Below are 17,758 nucleotides of genomic sequence, written 5' to 3'. Positions count from 1 at the left end.
GATGGAGCTCCGTATGCCACGGCAAACTGGCTGACACTGACAGCGGCGGTGCACAAATGCTGCGCAGCTAGCGCCATTCGATGGCCAACACCGCGGTTCCTGGTGTGTCCACTGTGCCGTGCGTGTGATCATTGCTTGTACAGCCCTCTCGCAGTGTCCGGAGCAAGTATGGTGGGTCTGACACACCGGTGTCAATGTGTTCTTTTTTCCATTTCCAGGAGTGTATTATAAAATAGACAAAGGATAACATTAACTTACTACAAATATAATCCACTACATGGAATGACATTGTACAAAACAGAAACTTGTGTAAAATATTTTTTTGACACCATACTGACAAAAGTCACAAAAATGGAGCTATTGCTTGGTTAGATAAGGAAGGAAGATTAGGTTTTATTGACCCACTGAGTACAAGGGCATTAGAGATGCAGCACACTCATAGATTGGGAAGAGAATTCCGCCATGCCCTTTTCAAAGGGACAGTCTAGCATTTGCCTTAACAATTTAGGGAAAGCATGGGAAACCTAAATCTGAGTATCTGGATCGGAACTTTAACCTAAGTGTTCTCCTGAATGTAATGCTACTGTCTCAATACTGCACAAAAAATGGAGTAAGTAGTAAGATTCTTATTTAGGAACCAACATGGCACATGCTTGATTGAATTGAAGACCATATACATCTGGCTAGTTGGTTATTTGAACTTGAATAACTGCACATTTGGAATACAGGTAGTGTCTTAAGCACAGCACCACCTACTCTATACTTGCAGCAGGTTCCATTCACTCATTGCACTTACTGTATGTAATAAAACTTGCTGCTCTAGAAATGGCACCACCACAAATACAGAAAGATACAGTACAAAAAGGGAATAAATACCTATGCAGAGCATTATACACTTTCACACTACACTGCAACACCTTTCTTCTAATACTTTGCTTTATTCCTTCAACTTGTTTTTCCTTTCTGCATTGTGCAGTATTGCATGCCTTTTGTTCTCTTTAATGTATCTCCTTTCCTTCATTTGTAGTGAGTTGTGAGTACCCCTCCCCCTTTTCTCGTTTCTCCCTCTATCTTTACCCACTTCAGCATAAAAGCTATCTTTCCCAACTGTGAATACTCAAACCAGTGCTCAATTTGTAAAAAATGAGCTTCCAGTACTGTAACCCAGGGTGTGCTTTCAAAATTTAAAACTTATTAAAATGTTACTTTAAAGCCTTTCTGAGAATTTTAAAAGTGTGAATGCAACACTTGTTTTACATCATTTCACCCACAGCAAAAGTTCTATTGAACCACATCTTAAAGTCTGCGGTTCTCTCCCCCCCCCCCTCTCCCCCCTCTCTCTCTCCCTCCCCCCCCTCTCTCTCCTTTTTTTTTTTTTGTTGGAGGTACATCTACATCTACATTTATAATCTGCAAGCCACCCAACAGTGAGTGGATGAGGGCACTTTACGTGCCACTGTCATTACCTCCATTTCCTGTTCCAGTCGCGTATGGTTCACGGGAAGAACGACTGCCGGAAAGCCTCCGTGCACGCTCTAATCTCTCTAATTTTACATTTGTGATATCCTCGGGAGGTATAAGTAGGGGGAAGCGATATATTTGATACCTCATCCAGAAACGTACCCTCTCGAAACCTGGCGTGCAAGCTACACCGCGATGCAGAGCGCCTCTCTTGCAGAGTCTGCCACTTGAGTTTGTTAAACATCTCCGTAACGCTATCACGTTTACCAAATAACCCTGTGACGAAACGCGCCGCTCTTCTTTGGATCTTCTCTATCTCCTCTTTCAACCCAACCTGGCACTAATCCCACACTGATGAGCAATAATCAAATATATGTCGAACGAGTGTTTTGTAAGCCACCTCCTTTGTTGATGGACTACATTTTCTAAGGGCTCTCCCAATGAATCTCTACAACAGATCGACGTCAGAGATATAGGTCTATAGTTTAGCGCATTTGCTCGACGACCCTTCTTGAAGACTGGGACTACCTGTGCTCTTTTCCAATCATTTGGAACCTTCCTCTTGCGGTACACGGCTGTTAGAAGGGGGCAAGTTCTTTCGCATACTCTGTGTAGAATCGAATTGGTATCCCATCAGGTCCAGTGGACTTTCCTCTGTTGAGTGGTATGGCACACCGGTGTGTAGCACTGGTGACGCAAACCTTTTCACATCTTTCACAAACTTGCACACTATCTAATATTCAGTGCTGTGCACATTTCAGTGTTTGGCATTTGCTCTTCCTGTGGAAAAAATGATTATGTTAAATGGCACACACCTACATATACTACAGGAATGTGGGAAAGCTGGAATCGTACCTTAAGCAGTCTCTCTTAACTTGTTGATTAAATATTCTTAATTTTATTTCAGTGTTCTACAATCAGTGCTTTAGAACTTTGTTTCTAATGACTAGTAAATAGACTTTCTATCAAAGAATTTTTTCTATTGTCCAGACTTACAGTCAACATTTTGGCTATGGGTTCACCTTTTAAGACAATAATACACAAGCATACTGCACTGACCCTATGATTACCCTCCTCCAACAGACGGGAAGCAACAACTAAATGGAATAGCCTGCAGTATCTGCTGAAACAACACCAATCACACGTGCTTGGGGCCAATTGAATCTTGCAGTGAATAACTGATACAGTCCCCCACCCGGTCACACACTGGATGACCTCTCAAAAGCTGAATGGAATAGCCTGCAGTATCTGCTGAAACAACACCAATCACACATGCTTGGGACCAGTTGAATCTTGAAGTGAATAACTGATACAGCCCCACCCAGTCACACACTGGAGGACCTCTCAAAAGCTGCTGTCAAGCAATGGAACAAGTTTGAGCAGTAATGTCTCAAACTTCTTGTTACTGGCTTGCCAAGAAATATCACAGCATTTTGCATTGCATAGGATGAAGCAACACCATACTGAATGTCATACAGCAGCAGATTTTGATTTTACAGATGAGCAAATATGAACACTTTCAGGCTGCTATTTTCTTTAATTCAAAAAGCTAAGCTGTTTTTTTAGTTACATAAGGTGTATTCTTAACACCCTGTTCCCCTCAAACCCAAGTCCACACACACATGTGCACATACACAGGTGTCTGTTTTTTTTTAAAAGTAGTGTATTTCACAAAATTCTGATTAAAGCAGCTTTTAATAACATGGTGAAAATTACCTTAGATATTCTGTCCACATCTTTCTTCTGTTCTGCCTGCACAAAAATACTTGCAAAAAGTTTTAATATATTCTGAACATACACAGCCTGAATATGTCCTGGTAGTCCAAAAACTCTGCTTCGTATCATTGCCTCCAAAGTACTCTGCTGATCTCTTAAGTACCTGCAACAATGGGAATATGTGTAATCAGCAATAAATTTTATATTTAATTACACTGAATGGAAATTATCCTGTAACATAAGTAGAATGTTTTGAATAATTAAGCATTAGATACATTCAAAAACTGAAGGTTGCTCAGTGATTAATATAGAGATAAGGGAAGCCATGCGAACCGTGACAAAGTGCCTCAGATCACGCAGCTACCCAGCATGGCGCTATAGATTTGTTCTCAACTGTATTTCGGTTTTATTCTAATTATTTCAAAATAAAATTAGTTATTTTTCTTACTTTTGAAATGAAGGTGGTCATGATCAGAAGCCTGTGTATATCTCAGATAGAATTACAGCAAATTTTTAACTATTTTTGCTCAATGTATAATTTTATGCTTAATTCTATTTACATGCTTTTACTCTGATTATTTTTAGTGAATTATGAGCTAATTATTAGTTTCTTCCATTACAGAAGCATAATGGTACTACAGAAACATTTTTTGACTTGAATAATCCAGCTGAATAGCAAGAATCCACTAAATAATATTTGATGATATGGATGAGGATGAAGTGCAGCCTGGAGCATCTTCATACAAGTTGGAAGAGGAAGATTGTGACACCAATGCATCAAAGAACACTGCAGAGTGGGAGGAAGACTTGTTGGTTGGTTGGTTGGTTGGTTTGTGGGATTAAAGGGACCAGACTACTATGGTCATCGGTCCCTTGTTCAATAAAAACTAAAACCACCCGAAGAGAATAAAAAACAAACAACAGGAAAGAAAGCAGACGAAACAGGACATGAAATACTCTGACAGAGACCAGACAACACAAATTAAAACACACAGTGTGACGGTGGTTGGCCGATCGTAGAGAAATAGAGGAAAAGCCAACCACCAAGAACACTTTAAAAACTCAGTTTAAAATCAGAGGCTAAAAGCCAGAATCAACACTACAAACTCAGATTAAAGGATAAAAAACCCCTGCCCGAATAAAACACAAAACCAAGTCCACCATGGCAGAGTCATCTGATAAAAGAGCAAAGAGAGTGTCAGACATTGCAAAAGTCTGCCTGAGCACGGTTAAAAGGGCGCACACCGACAGAATATGGACCACCGTCAAGGACGCCCCACAACGACAAAGAAAGGGATCCTCACGACACAGTAAATAACTGTGAGTGAGTCGGGTGTGGCCAATGCGGAGCCGACAAAGAACGACTGAGTCCCTGCGGTTGGATCGCATGGATGACCGCCACACAGTCGTCGTGTCCTTGACGGCACGGAGTTTGTTAGGGGTGGTCAGACCGCGCCATTCAGCATCCCAAAATGAGATAACTTTGCTGCGTAAGACTGCCCGCAAATCAGCCGCCAGGAGGCCAATCTCCAGAGATGGCGCACTGGTGGCCTCTTTCGCCAGGCGGTCAACAGTTTCATTGCCATGTATACCAACATGGCCTGGGGTCCAAACAAAGACCACAGACCTGCCGCTACGGGCGAGAGTATGCAGGGACTCCTGGATAGCCATCACCAGATGAGAACGAGGGAAACACTGGTCGAGAGCTCGTAAACCGCTCAGGGAATCGCTACAGATAACGAAGGACTCACCTGAGCAGGAGCGGATATACTCTAGGGCACGAAAGATGGCGACCAGATCAGCAGTGTAAACACTGCAGCCAGCCGGCAATGAACATTGTTCAGAATGGTCCCCTAGAGTTAGTGCATAACCGACTAGACCAGCAACCATCGAACCGTCAGTGTAGACAACGCCAGAGCCCTGATGCATGGCCAGGATGGAATAAAAGTGGCGTCGGAAGGCCTCTGGAGGGACTGAGTCCTTCGGGCCATGTGCCAAGTCGAGCCGAAGGCAAGGGCGAGGCACAAACCACGGGGGTGTACGCAGAGGGGCCCGGAAAGGAGGTGGAACAGGGAAACACCCAAGCCAGGAAAGAAGCTGTTTGACACGTACGGACGACCCAACCGAGGCCGACGTTCTGGCAGATGAACGACTGACTGCGGGAAGAGGACACGATAATTTGGATGCCTGGGCAAGCTGAAAACATGGGCAGCATAAGCAGCCAGTAATTGTTGGCGTCGTAACCGCAGTGGAGGGACACCTGCCTCCACAAGTATGCTGTCCACAGGGTTGGTTCGGAAGGCACCAGTGGCAAGGCGCATCCCGCTGTGGAGGATTGGGTCCAGCACTCGCAACACAGATGGGGATGCTGAGCCATAAGCCAGACTCCCTAGTCCAGACGGGACTGGATTAACACCTGGTAAAGCCGTAGGAGAGTAGATCGGTCGGCGACCCACCTGGTGTGGCTCAGGCATCGCATAGCATTTAGATGCCGCCAACACGCCTGTTTAAGCTGCCGAATATGAGGCAGCCAAGTCAACCGGGCATCAAAAACCATCCCCAAAAACCTATGTGACTCCACCACTTTAAGAAGCTCGCCGTCAAGATAAAGCCGCGGCTCCGGGTGAACAGTGCGTCGCCGGCAGAAATGCATAACGCAGGTCTTGGCTGCGGAAAACTGAAAACCATGCGCTACAGCCCAAGACTGAGCCTTGCGAATTGCGGATTGCGCCCTGTAGCCGACGTTCAGCAGCTACAATGCCAATATAGCTGTAGTAAAGGCAGAAGTCGTCAGCATACAGGGAAGCGGAGACAGTATTTCCCACGGCCGCAGCGAGCCCGTTAATAGCTATTAAAAACAGACACGCACTGAAAACAGAACCCTGTGGCACACCGTTCTCCTGGACTTGGGAGGAACTATATGAGGCCGCGACGTGCACGCGGAAGGTACGATACGACAGAAAATTGCGGATATAGATCGGCAGAGGGCCCCGAAGACCCCATCCATGAAGCGTAGAAAGGATGTGATGACGCCATGTCGTATCATACGCCTTCCGCATGTCGAAAAAGACAGCAACCAGATGCTGACGGCGGGCAAAGGCAGTACGGATGGCCGACTCCAGGCTCACCAGATTGTCGGCGGCGGAGCTGCCTTTACGGAACCCACCCTGAGACAGAGCCAGAAGGCCTCAAGACGCCAGTACCCAATTCAAGCGCCGGCTCACCATCCGTTCAAGCAACTTGCAAAGAACGTTGGTGAGGCTAATGGGACGGTAGCTGTCCACCTCCAAAGGGTTCTTCCCTGGTTTCAGAATGGGGACAACAAGACTTTCCCACCATTGCGACGGAAACTCACCCTCGACCCAAATGTGGTTGTAAAGATCAAGGAGGCGTTGCTGGCAGTCCACTGAAAGGTGTTTCAGCATCTGAGAGTGGATGCTATCTGGCCCAGGAGCGGTATCAGGACAAGCGGCGAGGGCACTTCGAAATTCCCACTCACTGAATGGAGCATTGTACAATTCAGGATGGTGAGTGGGAAAAGAAAGACTCCAATGTTCTATCCACTCCTTAATGGAGCAGAAGCCCAAGGGGTAGTTTGCAGAAGCGGAAGTCATAGCAAAGTGCTCTGCCAAGCGGTTTGCAATGACGTCAGAGTCAGTACAAACTGCTCCATTCAGTGAGAGCGCAGGGACACTGACAGGGGTCCGATAGCGATAGAGACGGCGAATCATGGCCCAGACCTGTGATGGAGTGACATGGAGGCCAATGGTGGACACATACCGCTCCCAGCACTCCTGCTTGCATTGGCGGATAATGCAGCGGGCTTGCTGACGCTGTGGTAGTGACAGAAAGATCGAAAAGTGGTCACTACCACAAAGGTCGTCATGCACTCTTCATTGGACAAACGGTAAGAGGCTAGGGCTACAGATCGAAAGGTCAATGGCGGAGTATGTGCCATGTGCCATACGCCACACTGAAGTGTGTGAAGGCACCATCATTTAAGATCGAGAGATCGAGCTGCGCCAATAAATGCTCAACGATGGCGTCTCGACCTGTTGCCACTGACCCACCCCACAGATGGTTATGGGCGTTAAAGTCGCCCAGTAACAGGAAAGGTGGAGGCAATTGAGCTATCAGAGCAGCCAGGACATGCTGCGCGACATCACCATCCGGTGGAAGGTAAAGACTGCAGACGGTAACAGCCTGTGGCGTCCACACCCGAACAGCAACAGCCTCTAAAGGTGTTTGGAGAGGTACAGACTCGCTGTGAAGAGAGTTCAGGACATATATGAAGGCGCCACCAGACACCCTTTCATAAGCTGCCCGGTTCTTATAATAACCCCGATAGCCACGGAGGGCGGGGGTTCGCATTGCCGGAAACAAAGTTTCCTGCAGAGCAATGCAGAGGAAAGGGTGAAGGCTGATAAGTTGGCGGAGCTCAGCTAGATGGTGGAAGAAACTGCTGCAGTTCCACTGGAGGATGGTGTTGTCCATGGCTGAGAAAGGCTTGACGGGACTGGGAAGGGAGATTACGCCGCTGGGTCACCTGCTGCCTCCAATTTAGCACCTGTGATAGTGCTTTCCATGACGTCTGATGGACCGGCGAGATTGAGGTCCTCAGCAGACGCCAGAATCTCCACCGCATCCTCAGACACAGAGCTGGAAGGCTGCGGTGGGATGGCTGCCACCGCGAGTTCCTTGGGCTGAGAGCTCTTCTTGGGTTTCTCACGCCGTTCCTTGGGTCGCACCGGCTGGGAAGGCTTCACTGATTCAGTCTACGGGACGGAGGAGGATCGTGAAGCCCTACGACCAGCCGATTGCAGGCACTTACGCCATTGTCGGTCGTCAAGCTTCTCGCTGGCGGAAACCTGGGAAGGGAGGGACCCAAGGGTCCCCTTGCGAGCGTGAGAAGCCGAAGAAGTTGGACACTTCTCCGGCTTAGAAGTGGGGACGGACGTCCCCGATGGGTGGGATGGTGTTGCTCCTGAGGTAGGTGGCGCAGGAGCAGCCCGGTGGGTAGAGCCCCCCACTGGCCAGGGGGCAGGAGGAGTTTTACTACTCGTCGATCCGGCCACAATTGGAGAAACAGACGGGGCTAGCACAGGTGTTGTAGCAGCAGCGTAGGAAGATGTCATTCTCACAGGATGGAGTCGGTCGTATTTCCTCTTGGCCTCAGTATAGGTTAGTTGGTCCAGGGTCTTGTATTCCATGATTTTACGCTCTTTCTGGAAAATTCGGCAGTCTGGCGAGCAAGGTGAATGGTGCTCCCCGCAGTTGACACAGATGGGAGGCGGGGCACATGGAGTATTGGGATGTGATGGGCGTCCGCAATCTCGACATGTGAGGCTGGAAGTGCAGCGAGAAGACATATGGCCGAACTTCCAACACTTAAAGCACCGCATCGGGGGAGGGATATAGGGCTTAACGTCACATCGGTAGACCATCACTTTTTCCGGTAATGTATCCCCTTCGAAGGCCAAGATGAAGGCACCAGTAGCAATCTGATTTTCCTTCGGACCCCGATGAACGCGCCGGACGAAATGTACACCTCGGCGCTCTAAATTGGCGCGCAGCTCTTCATCAGACTGCAAAAGAAGATCCCTATGGTAAATAACTCCCTGGACCATATTTAAACTCTTATGGGGTGTGATCGTAATGGCAACATCCCCCAACTTGTCACAAGCGAGTTACCATCGTGACTGGGCAGAGGATGCCGTTTGTATCAGGACTGACCCAGAGCGCATTTTTGACAAGCCCTCCACCTCCCCAAACTTGTCCTATAAATGCTCGATGAAGAACTGTGGAGAGAAAAGACTCCCCATCAACCCTCGTACAAACTAAGAAGTGGGGCTAATAACTGCTACTGCCATCCTGAGACTTACGTTCCTCCCACGGTGTGGCCAGGGAGGGGAACGTTTTCGGATCGTATTTCTGTGCGTTAAACTGAGCCCGAGAACGCTTAGAGACTGCTGGCGGCTGGCCACCAGCGAGAGACGATGTACCACGATTCATTGCGGGTCATCCACCCTGATGCCATCTACTCCGACCAAGGGCCCTCCCCACGGGCGCCACCCAGCCACGGCAAGAGCCACCTGGCAGGATGGCCGTTGCCGGGAGTCCCGATACCCCAGGAGGATAGGCATCTACTCCTTGGCATACGTGGGGAGTTAACGGCGCAGGCATCAGTAGAGCGATCCCTGTGTTGTCAGGGGGCTACAACCAACAGGGTACATGGTGGCCCCACCACAACGGACTGGCTACCATGCTGGATGTTAGGTAACATGTGGTCCATGGTCGCCGTCAGTGCAGAAAGAGGCACTGCACAGTGGAAGGTGTTATCTGCACGCAGAAAAAGAGTCATGCCCAAGAGATGGAGAGCGGACAGGACTGCAGTTCAACAGTGTATAAGCTGGCGAAAGGTCTGATCGCAAGATGGACACAATGCACCAAGTAAGGCACCCTTCCCCAATCGGTTCTCTCTTCGGAAAATTTTGAGAGATGGAGGTCAAACCCAACAGGGGACCATCATATAAGGCCGAAAAGTTTGAGACTCCTTTTAGTCGCCTCTTACGACAGGCAGGAATACCGCGGGCCTATTCTAACCCCTGAACCCGCAGGGGGCGAGGAAGACTTGTAAACAGAGCAGAACAGCACACATCTGAGCTCTGCTGATGTGGGGGGAGGAGGGGGAGGAATTTAAGATTTGATGGTAGGGAAAGTACACTAGAAAGGAGAGCAGCAGACCATTTAACAGCTATTCATAATTTCCTTTGAAAAGTTTGTAAACAACTGCAGAGCTTGCTACAGTGTGGGAGCTGATGTCAGAATTGATGAAAAGCTACAAGCCTTTGGGACAGATGCCCATTCAAACACTATATTCCCCAAAAACCATCAAAATATGGGATCAAAATATTTGCAGTTTTAGATTCTAAAAGGTTTTATGCCAACAATCTGGAAATTTATCATGGTTAACAAGGGGGAGCATTCCAGTGCAGTAAAAAATTCACAGACATAGTACAAATATTTGTTACTCCCATAACTAACACTGGACATAATGTGACAGCTGATAATTGGTTTAGGGAGTCAATCTTCTCCAAAACTTATCAGAAAAATATCACTTGTCTTATGGGATAAAGCTAATGAAGAACAAATGGTAGATGCCTAAACAGATGAAAGAGGTGGAAAACTGAGAGAATTTTTCCATTTTTTTTTTTTTTTTTTTTGCATTCTGTAAAGGAAGGAAGATTAATTTTAAGCGTCCCTAAAAGTATATATATACAATATACAAGTCTTAGATATACCAACTGGAAATGTCAGATGATCAGAGGTACTGTGAAAGTTTTTCCTGTAAGTACCAGCAAATGTTAATTATTAGAAAAAACAATAAATTCAAGTTTCCCATGGAAAATGATCACATAACAGGAAAAAGAAAGGAATGGTTACACAAGCAAATGGAGAAAAGGAAGAAAAGGCACAATAAAAGAGAACAGACTAGCTTTGACTTTGGAGATACACTATTTGTTAGAACTGAAGAAATCCATGTAAACTGGATAATGAAATCTTTAGAAATTTACCATGAGCCTTTTGAAATAGTGGAGATAGCCACCTCAGTATCTATAGATTGAATTATCCTCAGTCCAAGAGACAGTCAAGTTTAAGGAACATTTAAATTGAAGATGTATAACAGATGAGAGGAAAATGAAAAATTTGTGAATGTATGGCATGTGTAAACATACTGATTAACAGTGTTTTATTATTCTTGTGTGGTTGCAAGACTTCTAGCTGTGTGATTTTTTTTCTGCCGTGTTTGGCCAATTTACTGAGGAAATTTGGGGTTAGCCTTTATGATTTTCATACTTTTATGGTTGTCAATTATTTGTGAATGCTTCAGTGTTCTGAAAGGTGTGCTCATTACTGGGAATAGGGAATATACTATGAGGCTTCCGAATGATTACTGATGAGATATTGAGAGAAGGACTAAAAATATGTGCTGGTTATGTAAAATTTGGTTGCTCTGATAAAAAACAGGCAATGTTTACCATTCGGTATGATGAGTAGCATTGATATCACCTGGATAGTTGTGTGTATTTTAGTGAATACATTGTGTTGTTTAGTTGCAATCACTTGTTTTAAATTAAAATAGATTTCTTCATATATGGTTAGGACGTGAGCCAAATATTTGAATATTTTAGCACTTCTGTAGATCAAAACCAGAGTTAAGAGGACCACACCCTGCCTATCTAACCCCTGATAATCTAGGCAAGTATTCGACCCATCTCTGGGGGGGGGGTGTGGAAATGATGCAGGACCTTAATATTTTTACTGTATGTTACATGATGCTAATAGAGTCAACTGTACTAAAATCTACTTTATCCATTTTACAGTTTTTAAGAAATACTTTTTTAAATTTATTAACAAAAAATATTAAGTTTTTTCTGCAGAAAAATTTTTTGTGAACTTCCTAATTGGGGAATTTAAGAACTCATAAATGAAATCGCAGCTGTGCATGTAGTGCATATTAAGCCTAAAGCAATTGCTATGCCTTTTCCCCCACTGGCCCCCTCACAAATTTTCACACTCTGTGACTCACCACACTGTCTACATTGTACAAATTTAGAAATTACATCTGATAATATTCTGAAATTTATAATGATGTTACTGCACCCCTTGTCACTTACAGTAAATTCGCTGTAACTCTCTTGGGATGGTGAGAGCTTCTTTGATGATGCACTTGCTGAAGAAGTGCAATCAGAAACATTGTTGCCAGACTACATAACCTCTTGTACAGAAAGCTTTCTAAACTTGTTTCCTCCAAACTGTTGTTTCTTGAAAATGCCTTTATGTTTCGTCATCTTCAATAAACAGAACAAGTAAACAACTACTGCAAACGTAAGAATAACAACTACTCGCAATCATACTTGAACGAAACTAACCAGGTGTTTGAAAGCGTGTTTTTTACAAACAGCAGAAACAAAAGAATACCGACTGTTGCATTCCAAGGATAGCCAACACACTCGGGAGTAATAAAAAAAAATCCATAACATGCAATGTAGGGGATATAAAGATCTAAAATATATGCCTTAAAAGTGGGTGACAAAAGTGGGTGTGGCACATACACACACATGGTAGGAAAATTCTCTTTAAATGATTAAAAAAAAAATCAGCAAAATCCTTTTCAGAGTACTTGAATAAAACCTTAATCTACAGAAATATGATGAAAACCGAAAATCGATTATTTTTTTCAACCTGAACCATGGTGTGGTCCCCTTAAAGCACTGAAATGAGCATTCAGTTTTGTGAATATCAGTTCATTTTTTGTATTTTCTGTACAGCCCTCAATTATTTTTATAATCAGCAGTTATTTTTAACTGTAGCAGCTTGTTTTCTATTTCACTGTTATAGTGAATGTCAAGGATGTAGCAGACTGGATGCTAATTTGGATTATTTGTACATAGAGTAGAATCGGAGAGGTCCTCAACTAAATTAAAGTGGTTCACTGAGTAGTTTTGAAGTAAGACAACAGACTATAGTATATTATGGCAGCACATTTAAGTACAGAATAACATGTTAAGATAGTGTGATGGACATGCCTTCATGAAAGTGAAATTGTTGGACAAGAATCTCTTAACACTGTGTGTATTTTGTGATTGTAACCTATGCTTCTCTGAAGTTCTTTTTATAATCTCAACAGTGACTTTTTATGTTATTTTGTTTTTGTTTGGAATGGAATCACAGTTTTTGTAATAGTTGCTTTGAAGACTAAACAGTAGTGCCTAAAATTATTTATTATGAGGGTTGGAACTTAAATAGTGGAAACTATTTATTCACGACCAATACAAAAAAGTTACATGTTTGCAGCTGTCACTGTCCTTCAACGAAGGCACCAGCATTGCGTAGAATCCATTGCCAGCTATGTGGAAGGTGTAGTATACCATTAGCAGAGCCTGTTCTGTTGATGGTGCGAATGGAGCAGTCTACTGCCTGTCAAATCTCTGGAACAGTTCTAAAGTCAATGCCACGAAGTGGTTCCTTCATCTTTGGAATCAAACCAAAGTCACAAGGACTCAAGTTGGGGGAGTAAGGAGGATGGTACAGTATTTCCCAGACCCACTGACTGAACAGAGCAGCCACAGCTTGCGCTGTATGCGCCCACGCATTGTCATGCAAAATGATGGGTGGGTCGCCGCTTCTTTCACAAGGCTGGTCGCAGGTGATGCTCCACAAAATGAACAGTAATACTGTGCACTGACGGTCTGCCGTGGAGGTACGTAATTAGTTAGAACAACACCATCACAGTCGTACACGAGAATCACCATAACTTTAGATCACTCCAGTCGCACTATCAACAGAATAGGCTCTGCTAATGGTATACTACGCCTTCCACATCGCTGCCAACGGCTTCTACACAAGATTGGTGACTACTTTTAAGGACAGTAACAGGTGCAAACATGTAACTCTTTTAAAAACATCTAGTTTGCTATGGAGGACATACATACTTTTTTGTCTGAAACTGATTGTAGAAGCAAGATTGGTTTACCAGAGCTGTATTGAAATGAATACCAAATATAGGTCACAGAATAAATCTATAAATAAACAGTTCACATTAGCCAGGTGAACTGACTCTTAAGGGCTGGTTTATGAATAGCTATGAAGTGAAGTTATACTAACTGACATAAATTTTTTGCATTTATGGTTAAGCAGTTAAGTGCCTACAACAGAGCATTATTTTAAGTTTTCATTAATTCCTTCTGACTCTTGTTAAAACTTTTATGTTTTTAGTCAATATCAATTGTCTTGTGGGCAGCAATCACTTTTCCTTTTTTTAAATTTGCCTCCAACTTTATTTGTGCCAAAATTTTGGTGCTTATTTGGATAAATCTTCTTGTAAATACAATCTGTAGTTTAATATGTGGTTACAGATATATTGTGTAAACAGGAAAATTCTGTTCAGAAATCTAATACATTATGTGACAGAATTGCTGCACTTGCTGCACTTACTTACCTTCAGGAGGGAAAATTCACACACACAAAAGTAAAAGTGACAACACTATAGTAGCTTTCATAATTATTGATTCCTTCCTGAGGGAGTAGAGGCTGGTGAACGTTCCCACGATCAGAGGAACCTACCTTTGGTGTGGACAAGGGTAGACCATTATATTTTAAGTCAGAGTAGGCTAGTGAAGGCATCCTGTGTGGTGGGCACTTGTGGCATCATCCAGTGGGTATGGTAATGGCTCAGTGGAGCAAGGAGCATGGGTAATCTAATTTTTTATATCGTGCAGTAATCAATGTATTTTAACAAATGAGTTTAAAATCAGTATAATTTTATTTGACTGATAACTGCAAACCTTCATGAATTTGGAACTATTTAACAGTTATTATTCTTAAAACTGTTATATGACATGGCTTTAAACTTTATGACACTATCAGCAATTATTTTGAAGTTTACACATGAATGGACTGAATACATGAAAATATAGCAGATGACAACTCCATTTACAAGTACGTGTGTTTAGTAGTGTAAATGGAAATGCTGTGTCGCTAGGGCCTCCCATTGGGTAGACAGTTTGCCTGGTGCAAGTCTTTTGAGTTGATGCCACTTCGGCAACTTGCGTGTCGATGGAGATGAAAAGATGACTATGATAAGGGCAACACAAAATCCAGTCCCTGAGCGGAGAAAATCTCCACCCCAGCCGGGGATCAAACCCGGGCCCTTAGGTATGACATTCCGTCACATTGACCACACAGCTACCAGGGGTGGACTTTAGTAGCGTTAAACATATTTTGTTCCCTGTGGTCATTCTTTTAATTTGTATTCCTCACTCTTGAACTAGACAAAATCATAGTAAAGTATGTTCCTGTCACTAGAAAGCTGTGTGTTAATTTTTAAAAATCATAATTCTGATAAAATGAAAGGAAACCAAAATAAATAGGCCTGAGAAACTTGCCAAGGATGCTGGGAGGTACACTGTGTAATATTACACTGGCAAATAATGTTGAAAACTGTGTTTTAACAACAGAACAGCTCTTCAATCAAGTTGCACATCCAGTTCCAGATCATCTAGCTCAGGTGCAGAATACTTACTGCAGAAGAAGCTTCATATTTGGTGACGCAACATTTGTATTGTAGTTATTGTGTGAGTAGCTAAATGCCTGCACATTTACCATTTATCTAAGTTCTTTTGGTAGTATATTTCAATTTGTTCCAGCAAATCTAAGTTCTGACCTGCACTGTCAAACTATTTTGTGTGATATTAGTAACATATCTAGATCTGAGGGTGTGATTTGCAATGTCTAATTTTTCAATGTGACTTGGTATGAAGGCTCTCATACACTAGTGGAAATATGTATGGAAGCTTATGCTTGTTTTCCCACTATGTTAGGCAAGACAATGAAACAAGTTATTATGCATTCAAAATTTAATGGTGTGTGTCTGGGGGGGGGGGGGGGGGGGGGGCACATATTTGTTTTCAACTGGATAAGACAACAAAATTAAACTATACTTGCAAGGCATGAAAAGCAAAAATTTATCAAAAATCTGAACACAGCACAAGCAAAGCTGCTTTGTTTTCACAGTTTAATGCAGGTGGTAGTACCACGAGCATATAATGGTTTGAATTCTGCTAAGCAACTTGATAACCAATTGTTTTATTTGCTACAAACTGATGATTGATTCCCAATTGTATAGACTGTTTTAAATAATATTTCACTTTCCTCAATTAGTTTTGATACTGGATTTGATTGGCTAAGTTACTAATGTAATACCAAACAAATAAAAGGTGCCATACTCTAGGTCTGCAATTAAATTATAAGACGATACAGTGTTGTGCTGCATATAAAATGTCTTCTCTGTTGGTATCAAGAACAATGTTGGAAAAAAAAAAAAAAAAAAAAAAAAAAAAAAAAAAAAAAAAACATATTCATGGAGAAACATCGCTTACAATCAAAACCATTCTTTCACGTTCTTAAGATGATAAATCTAGAAAAATACAAATTATAAGCTATTAAATGGCATGCACAAAATGAGTGTTCCAACTGTTATTACAACTGCAGAGTTTAATGTCTCATATGAATTTCTCAGATGTTTCAGTTAATAAAGGTAAGTGACACGTGGGCACTGAAGCTAGGGAGTTGCTGCAGTGTGCAATGACAATGCGGAGAGGAGGCGGGGGAGACCCATTATCGGTGGGCACTGTAGAAGGGGAACACTTCTCTGGCTGGGGATGGGGAGTGGCACCTGGATGGGAGGATGTGGAAACCATGGGGGAGCGGGAGAGGAGAGGGGGCGGGACTGGGGAAAGGAAGAGGGAGGAGGGATAAGGCATAACAGAGGCAAAGGTAGAAGTCAGACACAGGGTGAAGTCAGTCATACTTCTGAAAAACCTCAGTGTACGACAAACAATCAATGGACTTATACTTCTGTATCTTCTTTTCATTCTTATAAGCCAGGCAATCTCGTGAGCGTGGGAGTGATGGTTGTGACAATTAACACATACGAGTGGCTGAACACAGGGACTCTCCTCATGGAGTGGGTGTCCACAATCATTGCATAGAGGGTCCATCATACTGTGCCAAGACATGTGCCCAAAACACAAGCATTGGAAACACCTCATGGGCGGCGGGACACACAGCTTCAAGTCACACCGATAACACACAAACTTGACTTGCTCCAAGAGAGTATTTCCCTCAAATGCCAAAATAAAGGCACAAGTATCTGTGTGATTGTCCTTATGACTTTTCTGGACATGCTGAACAAAATGAATACCCCCACTATTTCAGATTAGCTCCGAGTTCCTCATTAGTTTGAAAGGCGAGGTCTCTGAAAAATGACTCCCTACACAATATTCAAAGACTGATGAGGAGTAATGAACACTGGGATGTGATCAAGATCATCACAAGCACAAAGGCTGCAGACTGGGTGGCAGACATAGTTTTGATCAACAGTGAACCCAAGCACATCTTACTGAGAGACCATTTCATCAAACTTGTCTTTCATACTTTCCACAAAAATAATGGCTTTGTCGCACTGAACATGTCCCCCATCCATCCCAGTACAGACCAGGTGGCTGGGAAAGAGTTTCACCCCAAGCCAGCAAGCCTAGCCCTCCTCCCATGGTGTAACTAGGGAAGGGAACAGAAGGCTGCAGGGTCAGAGGAAGCAGCATTAAATGATCCATTACCAACCAAAGAGATGGCCATAGAAGAATAGCCAGTTTTTTGGAGCTTGATACATTTCAGACACAAAGCATCTGTCCTGATACCACCCACTGCGATCAGGGACTCATCCCGTGGGCGCCACTCAGCCACAGCAAGGGCAGTCAGGCATTGCTGGGAGCTCTGATGCTCCAGAATGACAAGCAACCCCTCCTAGCGAAGACAGAGAGGAAGGGGCATGGAGAAGGAAACTCAGCCCCGTAAGGGAGAATGGGCTGAAACAGCCTAGGGCTCCATGTGTACTATGAACGACTCTTTAAGAACAGCGAGCCCCCTGGGTGGGTTAACCTGGGTCTTCCACAGGGTTACAGCCCCTGTGGCAAGGGATTCAGAGAGGGATAAAGATATAGACTGGGATGTTGTGTAG

The 17,758-nt window shown here is 43.8% G+C and overlaps 1 protein-coding gene across 2 annotated transcripts in view; it reads right to left on the bottom strand.

The window, feature by feature from the left end:
• LOC126298835 (AP-3 complex subunit delta-1) overlaps nucleotides 1-17,758 on the bottom strand; it is a 234,114-nt gene that overhangs the window by 75,715 nt on the left and 140,641 nt on the right. For both annotated transcript variants that reach the window (XM_049990312.1, XM_049990313.1), the window contains exon 15: nucleotides 3,178-3,340. In XM_049990312.1, coding sequence (XP_049846269.1) covers nucleotides 3,178-3,340 — 163 coding nt within the window. The remainder of the gene's footprint in view (nucleotides 1-3,177; nucleotides 3,341-17,758) is intronic.

This window comes from Schistocerca gregaria, chromosome X, assembly GCF_023897955.1.
Source record: "Schistocerca gregaria isolate iqSchGreg1 chromosome X, iqSchGreg1.2, whole genome shotgun sequence".
Lineage (NCBI taxonomy): Eukaryota > Metazoa > Arthropoda > Insecta > Orthoptera > Acrididae > Schistocerca > Schistocerca gregaria.
This window is presented reverse-complemented; position numbering and strand designations above follow the sequence as displayed.